The sequence below is a fragment of the Solanum tuberosum genome, unplaced genomic scaffold (assembly GCF_000226075.1).
Source record: "Solanum tuberosum cultivar DM 1-3 516 R44 unplaced genomic scaffold, SolTub_3.0 scf00026, whole genome shotgun sequence".
Classification (NCBI taxonomy): Eukaryota; Viridiplantae; Streptophyta; class Magnoliopsida; order Solanales; family Solanaceae; genus Solanum; species Solanum tuberosum.
Window position 1 is genome coordinate 1,677,613 of NW_006238952.1, and position 15,848 is coordinate 1,693,460.

General features: G+C 32.0%; 3 protein-coding genes across 3 annotated transcripts; all 3 read left to right on the forward strand.

Annotated features, from left to right (window-relative positions):
• The first annotated feature begins 634 nt into the window (after positions 1 to 634).
• LOC102599002 (splicing factor 3B subunit 4-like) lies at positions 635 to 4,883 on the forward strand. Its single transcript, XM_006341472.2, has 9 exons — positions 635 to 807; positions 1,276 to 1,324; positions 1,499 to 1,587; positions 1,718 to 1,774; positions 1,859 to 1,921; positions 2,088 to 2,153; positions 2,848 to 2,934; positions 3,757 to 3,850; positions 4,192 to 4,883. The coding sequence occupies exons 1-9, from the start codon at positions 703 to 705 to the stop codon at positions 4,674 to 4,676; spliced, it is 1,095 nt and encodes a 364-aa protein (XP_006341534.1). The 5' UTR covers positions 635 to 702; the 3' UTR covers positions 4,677 to 4,883.
• Positions 4,884 to 7,004: 2,121 nt separating this feature from the next.
• On the forward strand, positions 7,005 to 7,804 carry LOC102599328 (calcium-binding allergen Ole e 8). The gene has a single exon (XM_006341473.2). It carries the CDS (start codon positions 7,073 to 7,075, stop codon positions 7,565 to 7,567), a length of 495 nt encoding a protein of 164 aa, XP_006341535.1. The 5' UTR covers positions 7,005 to 7,072; the 3' UTR covers positions 7,568 to 7,804.
• Positions 7,805 to 12,354: 4,550 nt separating this feature from the next.
• On the forward strand, positions 12,355 to 14,789 carry LOC102599653 (ras-related protein RABA6a-like). Its single transcript, XM_006341474.2, has 2 exons — positions 12,355 to 12,815; positions 14,278 to 14,789. The coding sequence occupies exons 1-2, from the start codon at positions 12,592 to 12,594 to the stop codon at positions 14,729 to 14,731; spliced, it is 678 nt and encodes a 225-aa protein (XP_006341536.1). The 5' UTR covers positions 12,355 to 12,591; the 3' UTR covers positions 14,732 to 14,789.
• Positions 14,790 to 15,848: the final 1,059 nt, after the last annotated feature.

Sequence of the window (15,848 nt, forward strand, 5' to 3'; positions counted from 1 at the left end):
AAAAAAAACAGTTGTATAATCTGTTTTTGTATACATATACAAAAAGATCAATTGTATAAAGTGAGAGAGGCGAGTGAGAGAGCGAGATCTGGGAGAGTGGCGAGCGAGATCTGGGTGAGGGGAGAGAGGGGAACGAAAATATATGTATATATACAATTTTCTCACTTTATACAAACACAAACGCATTTTCTACAATTTGTGTTTTTTGTATAAAGTGAGAGAGGCGAGTGAGAGAGCGAGATCTGGGAGAGGGGAGAGAGGGGAACAAAAATATATGTACATATACACTTTTCTCTCGCTTTATACAAACACAAATGCACTTTATACACTTGCGTTTGTATAAAAAACGAGAGTGGCGAGTGAGATTCACTAGGAGGGAGGTGAAATAACAACAGTTTGCTATGAGGTACAATTAAATCAAACTATATTTATGACATTTAATTTAAATTAATAGTTTGCTATTATATATAATTTTTCCCTTAAATTTAACCAAAATATGAAATCCTTTTTCATCTATAGACAACATTTTTGTGATTCAGAAACTCCACAAACACAAGAAAAAAAGAAAAGGAGAATCTGTCTATAAGGGTCATTTTTGTCATTTTGTCGCCGTTTTTCTTTCTTTCTTGGTCTTCTTTAATTCTCCTAGCTATGTAGAAGCAAGTTGCTAAGCGAAGCAGCGTGAGAGAGACAGAGCGGAGTATGACGACACGAATAGCTCCGGGGGTCGGAGCAAACCTTCTCGGCCAACACGCGGCGGAGCGCAACCAAGACGCCACCGCCTATGTCGGCAATCTCGACCCTCAGGTATCTCTCTTTCCTTCTAATCCTAGGGTTTTTCTTCTTCGTTGACGCTTCTGGTGCAGTTTCACAATGTCTGTAATAGGAATAGTTACGAAATTATTATACTAATAGAAAAGAACAGCTGATTCAAACGCAACACAGAGACTCGGTATCACTTGGGAAATTGTAAAATCTTTTCCCTCTACACAAAAACTTCTCGAAAGTCTTGTCCGTAAACATCTAACAAATAAGAAAGACCAGAGTCAAATGGTTCAGTTCATTTTATAACTCGCTGAAATTTAACTCCATGAAAAATGAGCTGGTGGGGTTTGATTCATAGTTATTTTTTTTATACTGATGTCCTCTGCCACAAGCTCCTCACTGATTTTTTTTCCTATTTCTTTGTTGCTTTCAGGATAGAAGTAACTCAGAAAATTGAGATTTTTTTTCTAGATTCAGGTTACTAAATGTTTTTCTTTGGTTGATTGGTAGATTACTGAAGAGTTGTTATGGGAGTTGTTTGTTCAAGCAGGTCCAGTAGGTATGTCTATTTTAACTGAATAGATGGCCTCTTTAAAAGGGGAATAATGATAAAGTTATTTTAACACTGTTTTAAATTTTCATCAGCATCCTCTTAGCCTTTTTTTAATTTTTGGAGATTTTTAGATTCTTTTATATCTCACTTGTTTGCTATATAAATCAATGTGTGTTGCAGTAAATGTTTATGTCCCCAAGGACAGAGTTACGAATGCTCATCAGGGATACGGATTTGTGGAATTCCGAAGTGAAGAAGATGCTGACTATGTAAGTGTATTGGTTGTTTTTCTTGTCACAGTATTTTTACTTGCTGAAGTTGTTATCTATTATATGTTTGTCCCCATGGATTTGTTTTTGGTATTTGTTGCTTTCTCTATCTAATGCACTACCAATGCAGGCAATAAAGGTACTGAATATGATAAAACTTTATGGGAAACCAATACGTGTAAATAAGGTAATGCTATGCCATTGATGCATTTACCCTTATTATAATGAATATTTCACATTTTATTTAATCTAATAATGTATCCTGGTACAGGCATCACAAGATAAAAAGAGTGTTGATGTTGGTGCCAACTTGTTTGTTGGGAACCTTGATCCTGTAAGCAATTCACATCCTTGATAGTATCTTACGAACTCTTGTGTTCTTCTCAAATCAAATGCATCTGGTTGTGGACATTGGATAACAGCAAAATCTGCATATTATATCACCTTGCTCATGCTAGCACTTTTATTAACTTATAAACCCATTTCTGTTTTATATGCAGGATGTAGATGAGAAGCTTCTTTACGACACTTTTAGTGCTTTTGGAGTTGTTGTCTCAAATCCAAAGGTTAACGTTATTTTTCTTATGATTCATGATTCTTCATTTTGCTGCTGTATGGACTTCCTACTTAGTAAAGAAAAAGAACAGCTCAATCTGTGTTTGATTAATTCTCGCCTATTTTGTAGCCAGGCTATAGTTTATGTTTTTAACTCCTAATAATCTTATTGTGCTTGTTTGATTTTGGTTGAGTTTATTGTTGTTGCATCTAGAATCACATCACCAGGCAAAATAGGAAATAGTTCATCCTCCCCCTGCATGGATGGAAGCTCATTTTTTCCTCTTCCGCCACCACAACTCTTTATCTTTTTGTGTGTGACAATTCATTCAGCCAACTGTAACTAATTTAGGGCTGAGGTGTAGTTGATTGGTCGATTGATTGTATCTTCTTCCCATAACGGCAGATCTGACCAGATATGTACTACTCCATCTTTGCCGACAGGCAAAGCAACATTGCACTTGTTGGATTTTTTACAAGATTAAATGAATCTCTATGGATACTGGAAATATGTAGGGGAAAGTGCTGTCATGTTACATAGACAGCAAGTCATTTCAACATGCTAAACCAGCTTGAATGACAAACTATGCATGTATTGGTTTTTTTTAAGAAGTAACAATGCATACATTTTACTAGGACCACATAGTTTACTTGCCATTTATAGGTGGTCTTTGTTATATTCTGATGTAGTATCTTTTCTTCCAGATTATGCGAGACCCCGAGACAGGGAATTCCCGGGGTTTTGGTTTCATTAGTTACGATTCATTTGATGCCTCTGATGCAGCAATTGAGGTAACTCTGCTTTTACCTCTTTGCTTACCAACCATAAATTCAGATACATGATATATTGAGACTTACTAGTCCAAAAAAGTTCAAATCTAAATGTTATCTACTGTTTGACTTGGAGCCTGTGCTATGTGTGGACTCCTGTCTTCTTTTAATGTCTGGATTATAAATTAGGATACATTTCTGATCAGACTTTAGAGGATAAGCTATTTGCATGCTATGGAGGTTGTAATGTGTTGAAAATGGAGTATTTTCCGGTTTGGTTTGTACTATTATTTTATCTGGTTTAGTCATAATGCCATCACATTGTTGGAGCTTTCATTTAATTTCTGAAAACGGGTCAAGTGGCTGTATATGAATGTGAGCAGTTGATGGATTTCCTAGATTCCTTACATTTTTTAATGATTGGGATCACCCTCTGGTTGCTGTGATAGGCTGATAGCGATAAAATCTTACTTACAAATAAGTAAATAGTGTGCAGGATACATCTTCCAAGCATTGAATATCTTATCTCAGACACATTTAAGTGACCAATATGATGATTTAGAACTGTCTATTGTTTCAGTGCCTAATTTGTAATTTAATCTACTTGGCACTGCCGAACCAGCTTCCTGAAATCCTGTTAAATTATAAAGACCCTGTTGTTAGTAAAGATATGGTTAACTTGAGTGCAAATTTTGCATATTCATCTGACATTACTAGTTTACATGTTTGGAGAACACTGGATTTTTAATGTATTGTTGCTTTTGAGGTTTCAAATCCTCTGTTCATGCCAGATGCTTTCTAGCATGCATCTGGACTTTGACTTCCAACTTGGCGTTTCTGCAGGCTATGAATGGTCAATATCTTTGCAATCGCCAAATCACGGTGTCCTATGCCTACAAGAAAGATACAAAGGGGGAACGTCATGGAACCCCTGCTGGTAAGAATGAATTTGTGTTTAAGAAAAATGAAAATGAGAATGCTAGGATGTGGATACTTGTCTTCGATCAAGATTCTTGAATGTTTTGCTTATATCAGTTGAATTTATTTTTTAGTTATTTGGACCATAAGTTTGTAGAAGACTGAGCTATTATTTTGATTACTCCAAAGTGTGTAACAAGGGGTAAGAGTGGGGTGATTCAATAAAATGCACAAGTTGCTAATTGTGCATTTTCTCTTCAATTTGAATTTCATTTACTTTTATTATCTTTTTGAATTATGTAGTCATTACTTTTCCAATACACTTTGGGGCAATTCTGATCTGTTGTGGATGATATGCAGAGAGGGTTTTAGCTTCGAGTAATCCAGGTACCCAGAAAAACAGACCTCACACCATGTTTGCAAGTGGACCCCCAACACTTCCTGGTGTTCCTCAAGCCAATGGTGCGGTTGGTGCTCCTGTTCCCCCACGTCCATTTGCAAATGGTCCTATGCCTCCAGCTCCTGTTCCAGCAATTCGGCCACCACCTATGCAGCCTAATATCTACCCACCAATGCAGATGCCTCCACCACAAGCTTGGCAGGGACAGCCTATGCCACCACCAGCTGCAGGTGGCATTCCGCAGCATCAAATGCAATTCAGAGGAATGCCACCTCCGCCGCCCCCACAGTTAGCTCCACCTCTAAATAGGCCCCCTCCACCACCAGCTGCAATGGGTGGTAATGTTTGGCGTCCGCCACCACCTCCTCAGCACTTTAATGGTGGTCACCATGCTATGCCCCATATGTCGATGCAGCAACCCCCTCCACCTCCTGCACCAAGTTGAAAATTGGAGAAGCCTAATTTTGTACTACTTTGAATGTTTTTCCTTTCTGGGATATAACATATTTTTAAAATAGTGCTTACACTGTGAAAACGTGTTGATGTTGGTATTTCAAATTTTTAGTTGAGGATTTTTCGATTGGGATGTAACTTTTGTTTTTGACCTTTATTATCGGAGACATTGGAAGATGATTGTTAATTTTTGTTGAAAGGCCAAATGCAATCTCTGAGGCGTATCGTAACAATCCAGACACATTACAAAATTAGATAGACCATCATCCGTACAAAGATCTGCTAAACATTATTCCTGCATTGAAAGAAGTTTTGACAATAATGTTTGATGATGTTAAACATCACGGTTAGAGCCAAAACTATGCTTGTTTTCCTTGCTCTTTTACTTGACAATTGAATGAATGAATGAACAGTACTCTCTCCGTTCATTTTTACTTGTCACTGTTTGACTTACAGCGACAAGTAAAAGTGAACGGAGGGAGGGAGTAGTAAAGCTTGAAAACATATTTATATTTTATGCACAAAATTATTACACCACGTGTCACGTAAAAGGGTAGTGATTGCAACCAACTCTATTAAATAGATGACCTATATATAATATTACAAGAAGTTAAATTACATTGCTAGCTGATGGTGGACCCAACTTTTCAGGTTCTCAATAAAGTATAGTTTATGGACCTCAATTACGTTGCTGGTAAGATAATGTTCGTTGCCAAATATTGAACTTTGATCATACATCAAATTGTGAATATTGAATCGCCTAAAATTAGGTTTCTAAACAGTGATTTCTCCAATTTGGCATATTCGGTCACTAATTTTTTCTCCTCCTGGGTACAGCTGACTTTGTTTGAATTGTAGAAGCCGTCCCTTGGAGCACAGCATTTGAACATAAAAATTGATTCTAATCATATAAAGTATGATATTTCTATAACAATTATCATCTATAATAATATTTTACTATATCAATCAAGTTTTTCTCTTTGGAACGTTATATTATACTATGTTCTTTATAACTGTATTTTGCTACACCATTCAATTCCTTTTTAGATAAACCACGTCGGATTATAGTTCCTGTGTTGATTAAAATTGTATTGCGTGAACTTTAGGAATGATAGAATCCAAGTGTCGATGAATAGTTGAATTATAATAGGATTGCCAAGAGACAAGTGTTGAGGAACGAAGTAGTTGCCGAGTTCCAATATTGAACGACATAGTGAATAATACTATTTCCGTTCACTTTTAGTTGTCATAGTTTCCTCTTTTAGAGTCATACTATAGATTGACTAATATTTTATGATATATTTTTTCATCATATTAATATGCAAAAAATATCAGTTTATAGTGCTTTTCATTTACTTTTTGAATGTCTAAATTTTTGTTTAAAATATAAAATTAATATAATTTAATTTAACTTTAAAAATTAATCAAACTGACTTTCGAAAAATGCAATATAACAAAAAAATAAAAATAAACAGAGGGAGTAGATAAGGTCGATTTTCAGATTAGGACCCAACACGTCTTACACACGCCTAAATCTCATGTGGTCCTCCTTTCCCTATCCTCAAGAAATTTCCTAGTAGTTCCCTAAAAATGCCTTTATCATCATTAAATATCTATTTATGGCTAACTAATCAAATCTTGAAAATAAAAATATTCCATCTCTTTATTTTTTGGTATAATAATATTGTGTTGTTTCATTTACTGATCAATGAAATAGATAAAAATCATAAAGTCTTGCGTTCAAATCTTAACGAAAATAAAAATACTAGATAGTTCTTTCCATATGATATATTGCTACTTGCAGCCTTGCAGATATTCCTTGGCACCACCATCATAGAAAAGATGATAATTGAAGATACAAAAAAGTTCAACATTAACTTACCATGGGAATATCCTTTTAAAAAAATATTTATTTGAAACTAAATATGTCGAAATATAAAGGAATCATATTCTTTACCAACAACGCGAAAAGTTAAAAAATACTCTTTTCATTCATTTTTATTTGTCATGTCGCATTTTTTTAAAGTTAATTTGACTTATTTATAAAGTTAAATTAAATTATATTAATTCGATATTTTAAACAAAATATTTAGATATTCAAATACTAGTATATAAAAAGTACTATAAATTGATTTTTTTTTATATCGATATGATGAAAAATATATCATAAAATGTTAGTTAAATATCTTATAAGAAAATTATGGCAATTAAAAGTGATGGAGGTATAATAAGTAATTCCCCACACGGCGGCCATTATCTTTTTTTTTCTCGTGGGGTTCCTTTTTACGATTCCAACATTTCCCTCCTATATATAGACGTATTTCCGCCACTATAACCACCATTACAAGTCTTCCTCTTTCTCATACTGTTACATCCAAATCAACGGCAATGGCTGCAACCGACAATGTCAACAACAACTCCGTTTCCAAGCCTTCTCTTTACCTTCAGAACATGGATGAGGTGCAGAAAGTGTTTCAACGGTTCGACACGAACGGCGACGGCATGATCTCCGGCGACGAGCTCTCCGGCGTCATCAGTGCTCTTGGATCTGGTACATCTCCCGACGAAGTCGCTCGTATGATGGATGAAATTGATGCAGACAGAGACGGTTTCATTAGCCTCAAGGAATTTGCTGAGTTCTGTAAAGGCGACATTAACAGCGTCGGTGACGGTGGCGTTAAGGAGCTTCGTGAAGCCTTTGATCTATACGATCAGGACAGTAACGGATTGATCTCCGCCGCTGAGCTTCACCAGATCCTGAATCGTTTAGGCGAAAGCTGCTCCGTTCAGGACTGTACCAAAATGATCACGTCCGTTGATTCCGACGGCGACGGCTACGTTAGCTTTGAAGAGTTTAAGAAGATGATGACTACTAGCAAGTAGGCTCTCTAGGTTTTTCTTATTGTTAGTCTTTGTTTTACTATCCTTTTTAGCGACTGATAAAGGTGAGGCGCACGGGATTATAGTGCGTCCCCTTATAGGATATAGTTTCTACCTCTAACTGATGATAGACGGAGAAACCGTAAGGATAAACTTTAAGATGAATTTGTTAGGCTAACGCCGTTAACAGTAAATGTGGATTCTGAATTTAATGTTATATGAAATTTTAGTTTATTCTGACATTCGTTTCTTCGTTTCCTGTGAAGAGTAAAATAAGCTTTGCCATTTTTTAGTCTAGGAGAAAATATCTTTCTTCTCAAAAGAAGACATGATAAAACAAAGATAAAAAAGAAAATAATAACAAGGAAAAAAAATGTTTGAAATATATCCAAACTTTCATCGAAATTGTTGTAAGAATACATAACTTTGGAAAGGATTTTTTGTCCCTTGCACTATTTAATACTCCCTTCGTTTCACACAGAATGATTTAGCTTGACTTGACACGGAGTTTAAGAAAATAAAAAAGATTTTTGAATCATGTGGTCCTAAATTAAAGTTATATCAAATGTACAAAATTGCACTTTAATCTTGTGGCCTTAAATATGCCATGTTGAAAACTGAAATTAAAATGTTACCAAAAAAAAAAGAGATCATTCTTTTAGACTAAAAAGAAAAGGAATTCATTCTTTTTTAAACGGAGGGAGTAGAGTATTTTAAAGATATATATGTGCACACGTGGACATCATAAATATTGCATCATTATAAATAGTAACGTGTCTACGTGGACACACATATATCTTTAAAATACATTATTAAATAATGCAGTGGGAGTAAAAGGTCCTTCATAAAGTTTGATATCGTAACAACAATTTTGGTAAAGGTTAGAATATTTTTCAGACTTTTTTCTCTAATAACAATAAAATAACAAAATAAATAGAGCAAACAAACCAGTAAGTGATAATGATTAATGAGAATCGAAAAATAAGATACTAGTATTATTTACGAATACAAGATAGTAGAGATTGATACTATCTTAATTCTCGACCTTCTTATCTAGTATCTTATCAAAAGTTCAACCTTAATTCTGGACCTTCCTGTCTTTTTATTTGTAATAAGTCTTTAGTCAAGTTCAATCTAATCACATTTCTTTTTCAATCTACCTCTCGTTAGGTAATAAAATTGCTAGCATTTCCGTTATGAAGTTGCGTTACTTATAATTTAATGATTTAATATTATCGATAATTCAAAGTTACACCAATTATTCGCCACTTTCCAGATGTTGGGAAAGTGTCTTTTTACTCGTTTACACGGGAGAAACGGTATTGGCCGGTAGCACGCTGTTTCGCTGTCAATCGGGGAGGAAGAAGACTTATTTTAACTTTTGAGAAATGTATTATTTGAAACATTTTTTTTTTCCATTAATATACATCGTTTGGTGTGAGAGATAAAAATAAATAGTGATGAAATAAGAAAATAGTGATGGATAAATTTTTTATATCTTGTTTCATTACCATGTTTGGGATAACTTATCCCACAATTTGTTATAGTGATAGCTAGGATAAGTTATCCCATATACATAGTGGAATAAGTTATTCTAGAATAACACACCCCAGAATAACTAATCCTGAGATAATATAACTTGTTTACGGCCAAACGATCCGTCTACCCATGTGATTACACATTTTCCAATTTGATCTATAATAGACTTTGCGAATGTTAGCTCATCACCGAGCTTAAAAATGTGCATCACGTAAACATGTGATATTATAAAATCCTTCATTTTTGCTTTCAAATTTTGATGTGGAATTTGACTACTTCCTCCATTTCATATTAATTGAATTTTTGAGGTGTTTCACACCTTTTAAGAAAAGTAGATTAAGACATAAATTGAACATAGTTTTCCATTTTCACCCTTATTAATTATTGTCAAATTTATTGAAGTCATCACTTTGAAAATCCAAATGAAGGGTAAAATTGGAAGAATATTTTAAAAATAGTCTTGAAGATTGATCAATTAAGTTAATTTGAAAAATGAAAAATGCCTCAAAAATTCAATTAATATGAAATGGAGGAAGTAAAATCTTATGTGCGTCCTCCTTGCTCATAAGTCAATCTAGATATCTATCAGTCATTTTCTTTGACATGTTAGGTCCATCATTTGTCATGAACGTTACATATAGTTTTTAGGAATTTGGCGTTCTCATTAAAATTTGAACAATTGTATTGAGGGAGTTTTAATATCATATTTACTATGGCACAACTCGTGACACATATTATTCGTTTTAGACAAAGAGGTCTCACGTTCAATCTCCTCGTTGAGGTTTACACAACTATCATACCACTGAAGTATCTAACTCAAGCTCCTGACTAGTATTGTTCACTTTGACCCAACATACCTCATAATTTTGTTTTTTGGGCTCCACCATCATCAAAGTTCAAAAGCACGCATTTTATATAAAGTTATGAATTATAAATCTCTTTACTTTTCTTTCCCAATTTTGATTTAAATTCGTCTTAATTAAGTGTAACATATACCTTATTTAATATAGAAAGAGAAAGCCCAACAAGTAATGACATATAATATAGAAAGAGAAAGCCGAACAAGTAATGACATATCAGTAGGTTTGATAATTAAGACACTTAAAGGGTGTCAATTAAATTAAAAGTACTAGTGGACTGGTCAAATTAAGTAAAATGAAAGAATATGAATTATGATGCAGATTAGGTGAGTACACATTTTGCCATCGTATCGACGTGCAGATTATATCAGTTTCAGATTCAAAAGATTGAGATATAAATCAAACTAAAGTGTATAATATATGTTCGAGCATATAATTATTTTTTTAATATTATATTAGTAAAAATTAATAAGAAAAAAAGTGAGCTGAACGAATGTATATGATGTCTGTAGAGGGATTAACAACATGATATTATTTATTTAAAGACAATCAATGCCAATTGGTGGTAAAGATGAAGATACATGGTCAAATTAAAGAATCTTCTCCAAGGCGGTAGCTGATGCTTAATTGACTTCAATTTCTATCAGCTAAGTTAGTCATTTCTAAAATTTTCTCGAAATAATAATAATAATAATTCTACTTCTCAACGATGGGCCGAGTGGTATGGATTTAGTCTATCTTTAATGGGCTTTAGGAGCCCAAATCCATCCTTATCAATGATCCAATATCTTCTTCTTCTTTTTTTTACTTCTAAACAAAAAATCTAATTTCTATATGTAGCTTTCAGTTTTGCTCAACTTTGTACATGACCCTCATCCGTGACTTAACTTTTCAATAATTTCTTTTCCTTTTTTTGTGACGCCATTTCTTCTATAAGTCCTTAATGGTCAAAAATAGGTTAATTTTGAGGTAGAAACAAAGTTTAGAAAATGATTGTGTTGGTCACATGTATACAGTGACTATTTTTTTTTTTTTTTTTTGTCCACCTCAAATATATTTTTTATACTTTTTATTATATGCAAACATTTGTAAAGATTATACGAGCGAACTATTATTTTAGCAAGTCCATAAAAAAAATGAACATTGTCAATAGAACGATTCTATTTGTAACACATAAATCTTACCTCTTACTTTTTCTCTTTTGTTTCTTAGAATTTAGATAATGGTTTCCTCTAATGACTTGATTTGATACCAAACACATTGATATTATGGTTGAATGTCGGAGTATTTCAATTTCATAATTACCAACAATTAGGTCAAAATCTTTTTAATTTTCTAAAATAAAATGGATTAGGAATGATTATTCATTTTATTACTTTATTCTTAAGATGCCACTAACTATAATATAGGAGGATAATCACTTAACTAACTTTTAGCCCCACCTGTCCCATTGCTATTTTGACAGTTGGGTGAGGAACCCTCAATCATGAAGCATGGGAACAAGCAATTATTCCATATTTAAAAATTAGGAAAAAAATATAAAGGGCATTAGATATGGATCAATTTATTTGGTCATAGGGAAATTAAATTAGTAGCCAACATTCTGGTTACCACTACAAATTAAGTGGATGTCACCTAATAACTATAAGTACTTATAATTAATAGTGTAAGAAGTTTATACACTCTAACTCAATACTATATTTTAACTTATTATAGTAAGTTAGTTTTCCTTTAATGAGCAGTATAGCAGGTAAGCTTCCCTTTAATGAGCAATTTTTTTTGGAGTTTTTATGTGGACACAAATTCATATTTCAATTATGGTCCTAAAATAGATATCAGACACCGGATAAATAAAAATAAAATAAAAAATTTCCTACATTGATCAACTTTTTTAAAACGGTTATGTAACTAGCTTCGAGGTGATCTGATAGTGCAAAAAAATATGCGAAATAATAACAATAATTTATCTAGAATAAGATCTGAAAAGGATAGGGTGTACGCAGTCTCACAGGTGTATATAAATTAAACTCCATGGGGTCGTTTGGTTGAGAACAAGTTATTTCGGGATTAATTATGCCGAAATATATTATCCTCATCAAATAAGTTATTCCAACATATATATATATGAGCTAACTTATTTTATCACTATGATATAAATGATGACATAAATAATCCAATGATTATCTAATACCTCCAATCAAACGTAGAATAAAACAGTTTTACATTTTATCTTGAGATTATTATACCTTATATATATCTCACACCAAGCGACTCTCAAGTTGTAATGAGATCTTTCTATATCTTTGATTGACAAAAATATAATTGGATAATGAAAAATAATTAATAGACTTGGAAGAACATAATTAATAAACAAAGAACCTCAATAATGTCATTATCAAAAGGGTATCACATGGTATACACTCATTGCCTCTCTTTTTTTCTTTCCCCTTAGCCATTTCAAAGGAGTCCTCATGGCTTTGGTTTCACATTTATGTTTGTGTGATTATGACTTGAACTCATTACCTGCCTTCTTCTTATTCTTCAACAACAATTTTCCTCTTTCTTTCTTTTTGGTTTTTTGTATTTTATAAATATTTTTAGTGTTCCTATACTAATTACTAATTCTTGATGAGTATGGATGATTCATTTGATGAAGAGTGTGATTATTTATTCAAGTCAGTTCTTGTTGGAGACTCAGCTGTGGGGAAATCAAATCTTTTATCAAGATTTGCAAGAAATCAATTTCAGCTTGATTCTAAGCCAACTATAGGTGTGGAATTTGCTTATAGAAATATTAGAGTTGGTGATAAACTCATCAAGGCTCAAATATGGGACACTGCTGGACAAGAAAGGTACCCAACTTTTTCCTTTTTATATTCTCTAGTCTTCAACAATCTATCTTTCATTGTTTAACATGGATTGTCGTGGGATGGTTGAGATCCTTCTATTCTTAATCAGATGTCTCGAGTTCAAATCTTTAAGAATGAAAAAGATCATATTTAAAACGTTTCCCCAAAAAATGGATCATACATTGCACGAATTCAAATATAACCAATATTAATACAAATATCGAACATTGAAAGAAAAAAATATATTCTTAACACATGTTTTGTGTGTCTCTATTATGATCATAGTTATTGAATTAGTGCAAGTTTGGTTTAGTGTTGGGATTCTCCCTTTGAAACTCTTAATTCTCTTTTAGCTCAATTTCAAATCCAATTTACCGTCAAAACTTAGAACTCTATATAATAATCATCCTCTGTAATAACAAATCATTGTGATAATCAAGTTTTCATTTGTAATAATTGTTTTTCATGGTATATAGTTAGGTTATTATTATAATAATATCTCAAAAAAAAAATTGAATAAAAAAGTATTAACAAAATATTTATGAATAAATAGTATAATCTTGTTGTAAGACATGCAAAGAGGAAACGGAGAGAAAAGATGTGAAAATTGCAAGAAAGTTAAAATTAATTTCAACATCAGTCCAAACCGGCCAATTGATCTATGAACCTTATCTACACGCCTCTAAAAAGTCTATTGTTTTTTTTTTTAAAACATCTAAAAAAGTCTATTAAAGTTAAGATACCAGCTCACTTGACATAAATGATAAATTTGACTAAAAAACATACATTTAAAATTTAATTAAATCTATTTACGTTCACTTTGTTTTTTCTTTTGTCGTGTCCGCTATCCGTTACACCAATTCAAATAATTGCTTTAAATTTCAATATATATCTATATCCAATTACCAAAAGCAAAACATAATGCAAATACGACGTCGTCAATACTTTGCATTATTATTATTTTTAATATTTTAACTTCATGGTGGGCTATAATTTTGAACTGTTACAAAGAGTGTGGATGTGTAGTTTTTGACAATACTATCACTATAGTATAATTTTTAGTAGCAATAAATATACATATTTTTAAAAAGAGCCAAAAAATTTATCAACATTAGTTAATTAACATTGAATTTAATGTCGATGTAGGTTTTCGGGACATTTAAAAAGAGTGTTAATTGTCTCTAAAAATATGTATTTTGCTGTAATTAAGCTATTATCGTTAATTAATTGTCGCTATAGTGTACTTAATCAAAACTTTTAGATGGATGTTATTTTCTTTTTCGGGTAAATTTAACACGTAGAAGACAATGCTGTATTTACTTAACTATATGAATGTTCCTTGGCGTACGATTTTAAAATATACGATCCTTTGTCTAGGATTACAATTATATAGGAGTGAGTGCAAGTGTTTGATTATAAAATATATGATGTGTGAATCATATTTTCGAATATTTATGTCCTCCAGGTTTAGAGCAATTACAAGTTCATATTATCGCGGAGCCCTTGGTGCTTTACTTGTCTACGACATAACAAGAAGGACAACATTCGAAAATTTAAGAAAATGGCTACATGAACTTAGGGAATATGGAAGTTCAGACATGGTAATTGTTCTTGTTGGTAACAAATCTGATTTATCAAATTCTTCAAGACAAGTAAATATTGAAGATGGACAAAGCCTTGCACAATTAGAAGGATTATCTTTTTTGGAAACATCAGCTATGGAAAATTTAAATGTTGAAGAAGCATTTCTACAAATGATTAACAAAATTCATGAAATTGTAAGCCAAAAGAGCTTAGAAGCAAAGTTAAATGAAGTGACTACACCAAAGTCACTTCAAGAAGGGAAAAAATTAGAAATTATTAACATGATGGATAATGAAGTAACAGCCACTAAACAAAATGTTAATTGTTGTTACTGAATTTACTAATTGTTTGTAATTTCTTTTGACATATTATATAGTTGGAGGGAAAAAAAAAAAAGATCACACTTTAATTACTTTTGGTTGTTGCTTTTCTTTGTGTTATATTGGATCTTGTTAACCAATCTCTTTGTTTCTTTTGTGAACTTATATATACTACCAGAAAATATAGAATTAGTTATTAAGTTTATTGGTAATTTCTAGCTAATCCAATGTTAAATAGCTCTTAGCTAATTGGTTTTTCATATAATTCATTGTTAATCTATAGTTAAATGAATTTAGTATAAGATTATTATTATTATTTAGCAACAAAATTTTCTCCGATTCTAATTTTTTGTTTTCTTGGAGATATACACATAAAAAAATTCTATCACTAATTCTTTGTTTTCTAGTAAACATATATACACATAAAAATATTGACGATATATAATATGAAATATATATGTACATAAAAATATTGACGATATATATTATGAAATATATATACACAAAAAAATATTAACGATATATATATAATATGATTTTTTGAAAGAATATGATTCAAATAAACTCCTTCATCCCCTAATTCCACTGTAGCAACTAGCAAGTGGATCGGTCTCTTTTTGATCAAGTAAAAAATATTATACTATGGTAAATTTTAGCACTAACAAAACAACACTATAATGACAAAGTAATTATGAATATTGATGAAAGTTAATTATTCGGAAACAAAGAGATCTCAAATTTCTCTTAGTCCTTTTATCTTAAAGCATGAATCATTTTCTGTGGATTCTACACGACGATACAAATTTAAATTAATCGGGGCTCTAACATGTATATCAGACATTAAATGAAAAAAAGAAAGAAGCATGAATCAATAATTGTTTTAAATTTTCTTATATGATTGCTCAATGGCATCGATTGATTTTTATCTAATATAAATTGTTTATGTAGTTGAGGAATATTTGGTACCAAATACATTTTAAAAGAAAAACTTATGTAGAAAAATTACAATACCCAAAAATTATATGCAGTAGAATATACAACACGACTATTGATGAAACTAAAAAAATTATATGCACAAAAGAAAAATCAATTGCTGGATAGATTGTACAATATGGTCATATAATTAAGAGGA

Excerpts from the sequence above, each read along its gene's own strand:
- LOC102599002 (XM_006341472.2), top strand. The coding sequence starts at position 703 with ATGACGACACGAATAGCTCCGGGGGTCGGAGCAAACCTTCTCGGCCAA. Across the intron at positions 1,922-2,087 it reads TTGTTGGGAACCTTGATCCT|GATGTAGATGAGAAGCTTCT; the intron begins GTAAGCAATTCA and ends TTTTATATGCAG. Across the intron at positions 2,935-3,756 it reads CCTCTGATGCAGCAATTGAG|GCTATGAATGGTCAATATCT; the intron begins GTAACTCTGCTT and ends GCGTTTCTGCAG.
- LOC102599328 (XM_006341473.2), top strand. The coding sequence starts at position 7,073 with ATGGCTGCAACCGACAATGTCAACAACAACTCCGTTTCCAAGCCTTCT.
- LOC102599653 (XM_006341474.2), top strand. The coding sequence starts at position 12,592 with ATGAGTATGGATGATTCATTTGATGAAGAGTGTGATTATTTATTCAAG. Across the intron at positions 12,816-14,277 it reads GACACTGCTGGACAAGAAAG|GTTTAGAGCAATTACAAGTT; the intron begins GTACCCAACTTT and ends TATGTCCTCCAG.